The 14111-nt window shown below is 38.5% G+C and overlaps 1 protein-coding gene and 1 long non-coding RNA gene across 8 annotated transcripts in view; one reads left to right on the plus strand and one right to left on the minus strand.

The window, feature by feature from the left end:
• Positions 1 to 14111, plus strand: part of LOC115611119 — a 37618-nt gene that overhangs the window by 17563 nt on the left and 5944 nt on the right. The window lies entirely within an intron of this gene.
• HMCN1 (hemicentin 1) overlaps positions 11409 to 14111 on the minus strand; it is a 191877-nt gene continuing 189174 nt past the window's right edge. For 2 of the 4 annotated variants that reach the window (XR_003992472.1, XM_030493507.1), the window contains exons 106-107: positions 13931 to 14057; positions 11409 to 12828 (exon numbers count right to left, since the gene is read on the minus strand). Coding sequence is in view for 3 of the 4 variants with exons in the window: in XM_030493507.1 (XP_030349367.1) it covers positions 12462 to 12828; positions 13931 to 14057 (494 nt within the window). In the remaining variant the exon portion in view is untranslated. The remainder of the gene's footprint in view (positions 12829 to 13930; positions 14058 to 14111) is intronic. The other 2 variants (XM_030493508.1, XM_030493509.1) reach the window with 1 other exon arrangement.

Raw genomic sequence — 14111 nt, forward strand, 5'->3', positions numbered from 1 at the left:
TGAAATGCTGTGGGAGAAGGATCTTGATGACACAGGAGTTCCTTCCTGGTGTCCCTCTCTTGCTGTCCTCTCAGTCTGCACCACTGAAAGAGAATAGTGAAATTGGGGTTGTATTATTGACCTGCTGTGATTTTTGCAAGCCAATTACTGCAAGGCAGTAGAGCAGGGACAGTAATTTTAGAGACATTACTTCACTGTAAATGGATCTGATTAATTTCCAGTTACTAAGTCATGTATCACGGCCATCTGTTGAAGAGTCTTATTTGGGCAGCCTGTAAAACTTTGCCATTACATAATTATATGGAGAGGCAACAACAGTAATTTCCCAGCTTCCTGACACTGGACCACAAATGCCAATGGCTCTAATATTTTACTGCAATCCCCTTCCTGCTGGGAGTAGTTGTAGTTTTTGCAGTGGTTTGTGATATCTGGGGTAAGGAGGGGAGAACTCCTTGGCTGTTCCTCTAAACTTTGTCCTTCTGCTCTGTGAACTCTGTGTTTCGCTTACTGGTTTCTCTTGCTAACCATGAAATGTAAGCAAATTTTGATGACAATAAGAGTAAGAAAAACCATGGGTACCACGGTAGTAGTAAAAGACAAGGCATGTAGCATCTGCAGTTTTGTGTCATGTAAAATACTCATTCTTGCTGATTAACAGTTTACCACACAGTTCTAGTTTGGTTCTTTGGTTGGTTTGTTGATTTTGTTGTTTTTTTTCTTTTAGTATCAGAAGGAATGTTTCAGATGATTATATTGTTGTTGCAGATAATGCTGTTAGACCATCTAGATCACAGTACAAGGCTGTCTTTTACTCCATTTTTGGAATCAAACCTAAATTTAAATGTGTATCTTCTTAATGACAAAGATGATCTCTCTGAAAAATATCTCTGAAATACCAGTTTAAGTTAAAACAAGTTAATTTAAATGTAGCTTTCCTAGTACACGAATTCTGTAGCAAAATCACATCACTAAATAGTGGAGAGTGAGAAAGTGTACACATTTACCATTAGTCCTTCTTCATAACTGTTGAATGAAAGGAAATAGTCATATTGGCCCAACCATGAAACAAGGTTATGTTCTTTTGAAGTCCATTCCAACCTTACATTTGTTAATAAAGCAGTTTAATTCATGAGTCTCAAATTTAGCTGTCTCAGTTAATCTGTGAATAACCACTTGGACAATGAGATGTCCATAGAGAATGATAAATATCTGTAGTTTTCTCTCCTTTTTTCTTTTTCCTGTGAACATCATGCATGTTCACCCTCTGGGATCTTTGACTTCTGCCAGGACAGTAGTTTGTTCGTGATTCATATGTGAACTTCAGAAAATATGGACACTTAGTGATGATTTCAGGGATATGATGTTACTTCCACCCTTTTAAGCTTTTTACATTTCTATAATCACTGTGTCTGGAATAACATTAAAGAGCATTGCAAGAACACTTTATTTGGAGCGATTACTCTTTCACAAGACTGTCTGGCAGATTGCACGGTCTAACCAGATGTTCTGATTCACAAGTACTGTTGCTCATCTTATAAAGTAACCTTATTTTAAATAGGACCAAAACAGCTTAAAATACCCTGCTATATAATAAGCAAATGTAATCAAATGTTTTCTTTATTTTCAGAATCTATCTATGGAAAACTGGAGTAAGAAAATTCACTGAATAACTGTCACATTAATGCTGCTACTGACAACAGAAATTACAATTTTCATAACATTTGATTTTTTTTGGTGTTGCAGTACATCAGATTTAATCTAAAACGTGTAAATCAATGTCTTCTGAGAACATCTACCAACAGAAAAGATCTATTTATCATATGATAATTCAGGCAACAGTATTAATTATTTTTCTTATCAGAGTCTCTCAAAGGTGATCTGCAGCTTGCTTGGAAGGTAGGGCCAAAATGGGATGTGATATTTCAGATGAACTTGTATAATAATTAAGAAAAAATAAAGAAGAATACATTGTGTGTCTTGCCTGCAAAGCTTTTGTTCATGTATCAGTAGGAAGCTTTTTCCATTTCCATGTGAGAACATTCACTTTCATTTAGCTGGTGATCCTCTGTAATACCTTGGTTCCTTTTGAAAAGCAGCTGTAACCAGGCATTCTGGGTGTTATATTTGTGCAATTTTATTTTCCCGTGTAATGTGTCAGTTTTGATGTTTGAACAGCATCCTGTTTTTTGGGGAAGTATCTTCAATTGATCAACTTTGCAACTTTAATCTGAATTTTGCCCTCTGCCTTCTGTGTCATCTGCTAGTATTTGCCCTGCCCTGATCCTTAATAATAACATATAACTGGGGTACTGAAATTGGCCCTTGCAAAATTCTATTGAACATAAATTTCCAGCTAGATTGTAACCAAATCAGCAGTTAAAAGAAGTCTGGCCTGGTAAACTTGAGTACAAGATGTGTGATCTGTTGTTGCCTCCTGTATGTTGTATTGTGATTGTATATTTTTCTCCACCATTAGAAGCCTGAATGCAAGAAGCGCCAGTCTTATAAATATTACATGTGCATATTGCTTCAGTGCTTGGCACACCACTGAAAAAAATAGAATTTCATCCCAGAAGTCCAGAACTAAGGTCAAACCTGTAACGGCAGATACACTAAAAGCTGTTTGATGCTGTGTGTGCTCTGCTTTCATTGGAAAAAATAATATAATGAAATCCAAACATTTATATTTTTTAATTTTTTTTTTTTTTTTACATCCTATCCATTGTTACAGCAAATATGGACTGAAGTTCTGTTTTCTGATTTGAAATTGTCCCAGTCTGCTGTGGAAGTGTGGTTGCATTTGTAAGTGCTCACATACTCTGTAAATAGCTGCTCAGGAAGTTGTCAGGAATCAGTGACAGGTCTCAGACTAAAACTGTAAATCCATGGTGTAATATGAAATATGACCTGGTAATTTGCTTATGTCCTTTCTGATTTAAATCTGGTGAAGGTTTGCCTTTGATTATTGGGGGGTTTTGGTACTGATGAGAGACAATCATGTTCATTGATGTTCACCGATCTATGGAATTTTTCTTCTTTGTGGCCATCATTTGATACCTGCAAATGCAGGTGGCAGTAGCTGTTATTTGCAGTACATGGCAAAGTCTAGTTGGGCCATCTGCAGCCCAAAGCTTACTGAACCAGTCTGGGTCCCTCCTTACAGCACCAGTAGTCTGTCTGTCCAATCCTGCATGCTTGTACTTCGCAGCAAGGACTCATTTTAGCCATATCCTGCCAGCTAAGACTCTATTTTTGTTGATAGCAGTGTTCGTATTTTCAAGAAAATACTTATTCTGCATCACAACTTTAGGGGTAGCATCAGTGAGCAAATTTCAGTGCATAATTTATATCTAAGATTATGACCCAGAGGACCCCCCTCACCTTTCCCTAGGAGCACATTGAAGAATAGGTCTTAAAATCCATGCACGCACATCTTGGGCATTTTCTGTCTGATGGAATGGAGTTTATCCGGACTTTAGGTACAGAGTTTGTACAACTGAAAAAAGAAAAACAACTCAGTAACCTACCCTTTCTTAAGGGAAATCATTATAAAAGTGCTCTTTACCAACATGATGTCAAACTGGAAGGTACTTAGTATCTTCCAAAACTAATATTTTAGATAATTTCTACAGCAAATGCTGTTAGATTCCTTTCCTACAGTTATGCATTTTACCATCTTCTATCTCTAATGACATCCTAAAAGAGGAGCATTCTGCAGAAAGATTTGAAAGAGTAAAATGAAGTGCTTTTGTGTGTGGGGAACTTCTGCCAAGTAAAAAGTCCAGTATGAGAGGAATAGCAAACACATTTGAAAGTCTAGCAAAGCTAGTTCTTGACAGTAAAGAAGGACTGTAGAGGACTTGAAAGAAGTAGTAGTTTCTCTTCTTAGACTAAGGTAAAGGTCTTTGTATCAGCAATCAGAATTATTGGGAAGTGGGGGAGGATTTGCTGAGGTCAGAGAAATAGTTATTGTCATTATTGAGAGACAGCTTGAAAGTCGATGCTCAGACATATAAAGCTCATGCTGTAATAGTCATTGAAGTTTTTCAGGTGTGAATAGAGATGGCTTTTACTTCAGTGTAATTCAGAACAAATATCTAACCTGAAGATGTTATCCGGGTTGTGTATCAGAGTATCAGAAGCATTTATTGAAAGAAATAAAGGCTGGTAGAAAAGCTAGTGAAGAGACAGTTTTATTTTGCCAGGTTGAGCAGACATCCATGCATCCATCCATCAGGGGGTGTCGGGCTGAGATTTATTCTATCTAGAAGAAAAAAGTATGGGGTTTTTTTCAGCTCTGATTTAAGTGGTCACAGGTCTTATCAAAATGCTATCACTGGTTGCACCTTCCACTGTTAGGACTCTCTTTGCAGGAAAACTAGCTAAGTACCAGACCATGGCACTAAGGAGTTATGTGAAGTATGGAATAAATTAATTTAGAGATGTATATTAACAAGCTGTGTAATAGGCTTCAAGTACTATCTTGTTGAAGATAGTACAGTCTGTTTTATAGTGTTAAGCAAATGAAGTGCCCAGACACAGCCAGTTTACACTCCTGCAAACACTGGTAAAAAAAAAATCTACTGATAATTAATTTATTCACATATCTTTAGATCATGACAATGTCTTAAGATTTTAGTATGACTGGTTTAGATTCAGATTTCAGGCTGAAGACCCAGTGATTTTTATTTTCTATTAGTTCTTTTCTAGCACACAAGGTGGGATCAAAAACAGTGCTACGCGATTCATTTAGATAATCAGTAGGGCTTTATAAACAAACAGTGGCTAGTATGGCAAAGGCTGAACTTCACTGCTGAACCCATCTGCTTAAATAACAACTTCACTTCACAAAAAAACTAGTTGTCAGAAAAATGTGGGCTTTTTTTACTAACTGCTCTGTACATGCTCTTTTTCATGCTGTGGTAATTCATTCTGTGATGTATACTTTTTGTCCTGTTTATAATTTTCAAATCTCTATCAGGAAAATTCTTTTTACCTTGGGTCTAAGTAAAACTTAACTTTTGCTATTGTTCTTAGTATCTGTGGAGACCTGTTCATATGATTAAGAGGTATTTTGGTTGGATGAGTGTCAAGTTTTAAGGCAGTCCAGTGTTTTTGGCAAGGTTGTGACTGACTTTGATTTAATGTGACTCTTTGGTAATAACTTATGGCTTTTTGTTTGTCTATAGTAAAGCTACCACACATGGTAAAAACATCATGATATTACCTTGCTGTGCATTTCAGTTGGTGAAAACAAACTACTGCTGTGCTGCAGCCTCATCTATTAAAGGGCAATTTATGCTTCCAAAATCTTTTCAAAACATGAGCTGCAAAATATTAGCGGTAATATTTTGGCAAAGTCTTTGAAGGGTTACACCCAATTTGAGGTCCTCTATCAGTCTCCACATCACTGAGAGCATTGCAGAGGAACCAGTAAACAAACCACAAAAATTTTCTTTCAAACAAAGCCAGAGCAAAGAGAAGCAGTCTGACCTGTGCGGTTGGTAAATATGTGTAGATTTATGAGCCAATTTTGTAAGTAGACGATGATGAAGAAGGATGAATAAATTTGATGTAATCGGAGTTATTTACAAGATTTGTATTCGAAGTCTAGTTCCTTTAACAAGAAGAGAAGCCAAAGAGGTGATAGCTCTGTCACAGATTTGAACATATTTTCAGCCTATCTCCTACTACTTAGAAGCTGTCTAGCATGTAAGATTTGTCTACAGGTGATGAACTGTCAGGACATTTAATGCAAAACAACGCTGTTCTGGTACAGGAATGTCATGCCCTGAACAATTTATCGCAAAGGTTTTTGTAGATCCTTCAGCTTGTGCTTTTGGTGTTGCTTTCTCATGGTATTTTTGCTGCTTCGATTTCAGTCTCTCAAACGGCTGCATTGGAACACTGTGTTTTCCTCTCATCCTCATCCTAGGGATGTCCTGTTTGTTGTCCTGGTTTCAGTGAAGAGCTGGTGCACTTCTGTTGTTTTTGTAGCATTTGGGAATTCAGTCTTCTCTCAGCTTTTTCATCCCCACCTTTTACATCTGCAGCATCAGATTCTAGAGGCAACCCAGCTAAAACCCTATGAAGACTGTTACAGAGGAGAGCTTTGATATTGCTTGGAATCTAGCTGTGTTTTATGCACCACTGTGTTTACTAGGGACAGTAGTAACTAGGGCCACCTTCAGGATTCTTCTCTTCAGAGATCATGGCCAGGTTTTGCCTCTGAAGTTGTAGACCCCAAATTAGATACCTTCTTTTTCTGAAGCTTTTACCATATAACTTTAGCACAGCCACTGTCAAACACAGTTTTGAGTAGCAAGAGAGTTGCCTCTCATGCATTCTCTATGAGAAGCTTTCTTGAGATACTTCTTGAGATCGAAGCAGAAGAAGGGCTTGACTATGGTTTGTATGATTGTGCCTGCTATTTGGTAAGCCCTTCAGAGGTTTGAAGGGGGTACTTGACTTCGTCTTAGCTGGCTGAACCTCTGAACTCCAGGTGAACTTTGCACATCAGTTTTACTCTGTGTTTTCATAGGCAGCATACAGATTTATTTATTTTTTTTAAATCATACTTGAGAGAGATGATACTCCAAATGTCTTCTCTTGACCTGTACATAAACTAGTCTATAACTTCAAGTGGGGTGAGAAGTTACTAATGAGGAAGCCAGCTGCATCTCACTACATTTCAAGCCACTTAGTTAAGCTGTCAAGAACAAAAGGAGTTGTGAAGTCCATAGTTTTGCTTTTACTATTTTAGGAAAGACTTTTAATGTAAGCACTGTATTTGCTTCTAGTGCATGTTTTATCCAAAAAAAAATCTCAGCTTGTTCTCAATCCCACAAAGTCCCACAATTTTATGATCCTCACATACAGTGAAAAATTAACTGAGATTCTCTTCTCCTTGCAGCAATTGCACAGCATACCGAAGAGCAGTTGTTAACCTTTGCTCTGTAATCTGAAGAACTTCTTGGCTTGATCATGTTTCTGATGCGCCCAACATTTGGCTGTTTGTAAATTCTCATTTGAATCTCTGGTTGTGTAAAATACACTTCCGTTTATCAATATCACTTTAGCTGTAGGCAGGTATTCTTTGTTTCTCTTTCTAATACCAAATTTATCAAACCAGAAGAATTGGCTGTGCATGCTGTCTGGCACCAGTTATATGCTGAAGATGCTGAATAGCAGAACTCAATGATCCAAAAAGTGATTGCAGTTCAGTGTGTCCAGACATGCAAACGTCTTTATAAAAATCTGCTTGCCAGTTAGGGATTACGTTTAACGTTATTCACGGGGGATGGCTTGATACTCTGTGCTCAGATGTTACGTTTATTAGTGGAGTGCTACTTGGACGCGTGACGTGTAACACCCCTGTTAGCTCTGGCAGTTAATTGCCTGGCACTCTCTGGTGTTTCCTTTCTGTTTCAGCTTACACCCAGAGCTACCATGTACCTCAAAGTTTGTCCGGGGAAAGAAAGGGCAAATAAAAGGGTGGCCCACAGCCCATGTGGAGCAGCAGCTCCAGACCACTTCTCTATGTGCAGGAGTTGAAACTGACTCTGATTTCCCAGCAAGAGATACACCTGTGCTTGAGAAAGCAATTGACTGTTCAGGCTCTTCAGCATTAATGAACATTCATGCAGAAGCTGTTTTAAAGTTCCAGACAAATTTCCAGATTTCAGTGTCTGATTGCTCAGTGTGGTTCTAGCTATTTGTTTTTGTGTTGACTCAAAAATCACATCTGAAGCAGAGGTGGAAGCCCAGAAGGTGGGAGGAGCCTTCATCTGCCCACAGGCTTTCTGCAGAAACAAAGCCCAGGGACCTGCCCAGCAGCCCTCACCCATATATACATTTGTACAACACAGCAGCTGGGCAGGAACTATTTTAAACCGAAATGTGCTAGACGTCTTCTGCATCTTTTTGCCTGGGTGATTAACTGCAACCAGCATGGTGCTGGCAGTGCGTACCTCCTCGCACAGTCCTGCATGTCCTGTTCTCCGCCTGTGTGCAACTGGGAGGCAGGCGGTTGGATTCCAGCCTCATAAGCTAAGCCTTAGATTTCAAAGGTCATAACGTCAAATTTTTATTGGCAGCAACCTTGGATTTGAGCTGCCAGAACCAGAAATGCCTCTGAAGTCAAAGGGCACCAGAGCTCCCACTTGCAACCCAAGAATAGAGTCCTGCCTGTAACTGCCACACCCATCTGAGAGCGATGACGACCACCTTCTTACTCATTATCCTTCTGCTTTGTTTAGCATCAACTGTCTGTATTTTACTTGCCAAGCGGACACTTCAAGCATTGCTACTCTGGTCTTTTCTGAGCATTGTTCTCATCTGATAACTTGTTTTCCCTGTAACTCACAGGGGCTATGTATTCAGCGTTGATTCATTATTGTACCCAGTGAATAGCTTTTAAATTCAGCCGGTGTATGAATTAAAACAAAACCCCAGTGGATTTCCTCTCCTAAGGTATTGGTAAGCTGTATCTCTGCAGAAGGTGTGATGGTGGGTACCTTATTTGTCTTCAATTCCGAAATGCTTGCCATGTAACCAGTCGTGGTGGTTGCAGACTTTCTTTCCTCTCTGGCAATTAGCCCTGTTGTCATTCCTGAACTCCTCTTCATGCCTTACTTCTCTGCTAGAACATATATTCAGAAAGAATGGTGCAAGTTTTTTTTTTTTGCAAAGTACTGTCTCTTATCATGTAGTGTCCCTTAGGCTTTAATAAGGTAGGATTTGGAAGCGTTGTTTGTGGGACTTCTTGTGCCCTGATAAAAGTCTCAAATGTAGTAGTTTTGTTGGAATATGTGTGGACTGAGTGATCTTGGGCAGTGCTGCAGCAAGCAGGAGGCCTGTATCTAATATGTGCTCATGTGGAGGTGAGCTTCAGGAAGACTTGTGTGCCCAGCTATATGCTGCTGGAATGCCTCAAAATGTCACAGTATAGATCAGTACATATAAATTAATCTCTGTAATGTATAAAACACATTTCCATCTCTCATAGGGTACAATTGATATTGCAGTTAATTCAGTTTTGTCATGTTCGTGCCTAGGTAGAGCCCAGGAATGGAGGAGGTTGCCAGTGGCACGAGGTGGTGTTTCAGGAATAGGGTTGGGAGGAAGTGCTGCTTTACCTCCCCAAGGAATCAAAAAAGCAGTGGAAATAGTAGGCTTGTACAAAAGGATGGTAGTACAGGCACCAGGTAGCACTGAGGCATTTTATGTTTATTCAGTATATCTCTGAACTACCCCGAAACAATAGCTCTAGCTGGATCTCCTTTTTTAAAAAAAAACCCCACCAACTATTTGTTGTAGGGGTTTTGGTCCTTTTTTTTTTTTTTTTTTTTTTGATAAGAACTTAAGATTCTCATATTCCACTCTTATCATGCTAGGAAGAGTTTGCTCTGCAATTAAGTAGACACAGAGCGACTTTCACTCTTTCTGGGAAAGAGATCACATCTGTAGTTTAACTATGTAACAGTGCTCCTGCTTCTTTTCATGGTGCCTTTCATCACACCTTACAACTCCTTGGTTTCTTCCTTCTTCCACTCCTTTGGAAGTGGAAATTTCCATAGTGGTTTCATTGTCAGGTTTTTTGCTCCTGCTCTGCATCTGTGGCTATATAATGTTGACCTTAAAGAGGCAGTTACAGGGCTATGTGTGTTCCTCAAACTGAACAATGAGCAGCCTTTTATCTAGGAAGTCATTAATTTCCAACATTCTTTGATGTATTCTCAAATTAAAATATATTATGATGATTGATAGCAGCAGTTCCCTTTCAGCACTGATGCAAACATAAATGGGGTTCCTCTGGAAAATCCAGGATTGCTTCCTGGACTAGCCCTGATTATCCCGAGTTACACCCAGCTACTGAGAACAGGATGGAGAAACCTGATGATATATCTGGATTGTCAATAGGACATCAGTTGGCTTTTAAACATCCCCCTCAACAAGCTCACTTGCCTGCTGACAAAATCCTTGTAGTTTCAACCTCTCTGGTTGGAGGTGTGGTGGCTGCTGATATGGGGAACAACTAGTTGGTTATAGTCTGGACTATACCTGCAGGTGGAGTTACTCAGAATTATGTATTTGCGTGTTGTCTGTCCCAATTGTCAGTCACCTGCATTTCCTTTTGTATAGACAGTCTTTTAGATGCCAGGTTTGTATAGGCTTGTTTGTGACAGGAGGACATTTGCAAAATGTCTTGTGACAAGTGATACAGAGACCATATCATCTTGCCCTAGGATTGCAGTGATTTTACACTGATTCCACAGCCTAATGGAGGTGATTGGACAAAGTGACAGCAGGATCAGCTTTACAACCCTTAGACACTGAAAATTGCATCCAAGGTTTTGCTAGCCTTCTGCTTTTAGTATTAATTGTGCTTTTAGTATTAATTGTACGACTACTAGAAGTAGTAGTACTTTTAGTAGTAATAGAATATCTACTGTATTTATCTATTGTATTTCTAAAATTAAAAATTTGGATTTATGAAATAAGGGTTTTTAATCTTTAACAAATACATAATTTTTGCATTTTTGTTGTGTGGGCATGTACACATGTGCTACCCTGTCTCTTAGAAAAAACTAAGAATAAACAACAGACTTTTCAGCCTATTAATAAGAGGGAAAGGTAGTGTGTGGTGGTAGATCTGCAGGGGGTGTATTTGCTTATTAAAGAGGTTGGAAATTTGTAACAGAACAAGATGAAAAGCACAAGATGAGAAAGCAAAGAGTGGAAACAGAGCTGTGGATATGTCTGGGAGTGCTTAAGCGACTTCCATCTGGTAAGTTACTAACCCTAAAAGAAGTAATAAATTTGCCTTAAAAGACTGTAAATTCTTGGTTGGGGTGTTTTGGTGGGTTTTTTTGGTGGTGGTGGTGGTGTTTTGTTGTTGTTGGTTTTTCTTCTTATAAAACATATCATAATGGAAATTTTCTTTTTCTTCCTGTCTCCCTGTGGAGTTAAATTCCCTTTAGAACATTATTTTCAGTGTGATTATCCTTAAATGAGGTGACTACCTGTACTTAGTATAGCTTACTCTTGCTTCTCCTTCCCTTGTGTCTTTGTCATGAAAGTTACCTTCTCTTTCTTCCTAAACTGCTTTTATTTTTTAAGTCAGGCTTCCACGAAACAAACCTGTTTTGTTTGAAGTCTGCCGCTTGCATAAATTTTTATAAAGAGAAAAACGATTTTAAGTAATTCTTAAATAGAGGTCTTATAGTAAGTGCAGCATTTTTCCCTACTTTCTGAGAAACTGGAATATGTGGGGAAGCCAGTAGTGCAAAAAAGCAGGAGATGGCTGCATTTGTGCATGCTGCTCCCTCATTTGCAGAGCTGGCACTAAAGGCAAGTGCATTACAAATGGGAAAGAATTTTTTTTCAAAGATAAAACTCCCAGCAAATCCCAAAGGCAACTGGAACCTTTATTTTTATTTTCTTCAATGTATTAACATTGTCCTTTTGTGCAAACTTAACTGTAAAACACTCTTGAGATACTGCATAGAAAATACATATAGGAAAAAACATATATACACTTTCATAAAAATAGAATACATCTCAGCAAAATTACTTGTGTACAGTGTATTGACATTACTGAGCCAAACTTACATCATTTTTGAAGAAAAATGTTCCATTTGCAAAAAAAAACCAAAACAAAACCCAAAACATTTTAACTGAGTTGGGAGTACTGAACTGGATATGGGTTTGAGCTAAATAAATGGTTATACCAGAACATCAGTTAAAAAAAAAAAAAAAAAAAGTTATAAAATACCTGCTGTATAAAGTAGAAGCAGCCATGTTGCTGGTTGTTCCAAAAATATAGTGGCATCTCTAAACCTGTACCATTTCCCAATTCTACTGTAGATTCTTTTGCTGAAAACAAACTTTAATATAATTTGTTTCAGCATGTGTAACCATTAGGTACAGTGGTATTTGCTTTTTTTGAGCACATGACAGTATATTTCAGCCCTAATTCTATAAAGTATTTGATAAGAAAAAAAAAACAACTAATAGAGATAAAATTGTAAACCACTTCACAATCTTTAAAATATGTAGAGCACTTGAATTTTTTATTTTTATTTTTTTTTCCCACTGGTTAGGCTTTTCCTTAGTTTCTTTCAACAGAGGCTGCTCCTTGCTTACTGTTTTGACCTCATACTTCAGCTCATACTTTGATTTTTCTGCTGGTTTTCAGGAAAAGTCTGGAAAATGACTACTCCAGTGTAATAAATAAAGCAAGCAGTAACAAGTCCTCAAATCCATGGACTTTCCTCTTGATTTGGAATAATGGGACTGGATAGGCAGCCTCAGGGAAGGAAAAGAGAATAGCACCACTTTCAAGTTACATGGTTCACAACTGTTTGGCAGGCAATAGAGTCAGTCTGGAAGTGGTAACACCCACCAGCATTTACAAATGTGGTTGAAATAGTGTCATTACTGTCAAGTAGTTTGGGTATTTAATAGGGATAGGCTGACACAGCTATATAAACAATGAAAGTTGTCCGATACTCAATATTTCCATCAACGCTGTAGGATAAGGCTCTGACTCCCATGCGGTAAGTCTTTGGCTCTCGCAGAGGTCGGGTGGTGAACACTACTCCTTTCAAGTTCTCATCTCTCAGGGCAAATGGGATTGCTGGGTCCTCATCTGCCATTAAGAAAGTTGTCCTTGGGTGCATGACTTGATCATGAGTATAGGCAACCAGCCGGATTAAATCCTGGCCAGCAGCTATGCCAAAGGGGAGGGAAAGGAGTTTGTATTCCAAGGCGTAGGTACTCGGGTCACACTCCAAGTCGTTGGCTGGGCAGTTTTTGAGACAGAACCTAAGGGTGAGCAGAGCACTTTAGTCCAGAAAGAAGGGACAATATCGTAAGTACTGCAATAGGTCTTAAAGGAGAAAAATCTTCCCTTGTTTACCCTGTGGCAGTATGCAGATTAAAACTTCTGTATAAAGATAGTATGCTCATGCACTTTTTATCCATTGTTCCTTTAACATTGCAGCCCAGTTTAATGTCCCATTTTCACCTCAACAGAACCATCTTAGAAAGTGCCAAAAGGCAATATAAAGATGTCGGACAGAATATTTTTTATTGAAGGCAGTGGTGTTGTTTCTGTGACCTTGGTCTTCAACATTAGAATTGGAAAGGTTGGTTTAAAATGTACCAGGCAGCTCCATTTGAGGTGTTTGTGTGTTAGATCATAAAATAAAGAATTTGGAATGAAGAAGGGCAAAGTGAGCTTTATTTCTATTAATCAAAAGTCAAACTAGGAGATCTTTGCTAGCTCTGCTTTTCAGTGCTAACAAACAGAGGTCAATGAACATCATCCATTTCAACTTAAATGTCATTTCAGTTGAGTTTGATCACAAAAGATGGTTTCTGACTACAAGGCAAGCTATTTCCTTGAGTATACTAAAAGATTAAAAGAAATTACTATGTTTTGTCTAGAACAGGGAAATAAATAGAATAACTTAAACCCAGCAAAACTTACCATGAACAGTAACATTATTTTCATGACTAAAAGAATACATTAAATGCTTTGAAACACGTTAGGCCATGAGAGAAGTCAGAAACCTCAGATGTAAAGGCAGCCCTATAAGTGACAACTGAATGACACCAAATCAGCAGAAAGAACTGTGGCGTGCTGCCTGCTGGGGTTCACATGGTAAAGGAACATTCTGGAGCTATTTCCTTTTGAATTAATAGGGTAATGCTACATGGATAGCGAGAGCCAGCCAGCTCACCTGCACCCACTGCTTTCTAGTTGTGCTGCAGGGGAAACAGGGAATACTACTGCTTGTCTCAAATGCCAATGCTTTACCTTTTGCTAGTATGAGCCTTACTGTGTCAAAGTTTCTTCTTTAATGAATACAGATTAAGGATCTGAACTTGGGGTGAGTGAAAAGGAGCTGAAAATAAAACTTACCCAGAAAGAGGCTCTCGCTGATAGTTTGGTGGACAAGGCGTGTCTATGCACTGGTAGCTTCCTCTCATGTTGAAACACATCTGATTTGGTCCACAGTTAATGTTCTGTTTAAGGCACTCATCAATATCTGAATGTAAACATGCAAATGAGAAGTTGCTGGTAGAAGAATTGAAGGGTTAAA

Source organism: Strigops habroptila, chromosome 8, assembly GCF_004027225.2.
Source record: "Strigops habroptila isolate Jane chromosome 8, bStrHab1.2.pri, whole genome shotgun sequence".
Taxonomy (NCBI): domain Eukaryota; kingdom Metazoa; phylum Chordata; class Aves; order Psittaciformes; family Psittacidae; genus Strigops; species Strigops habroptila.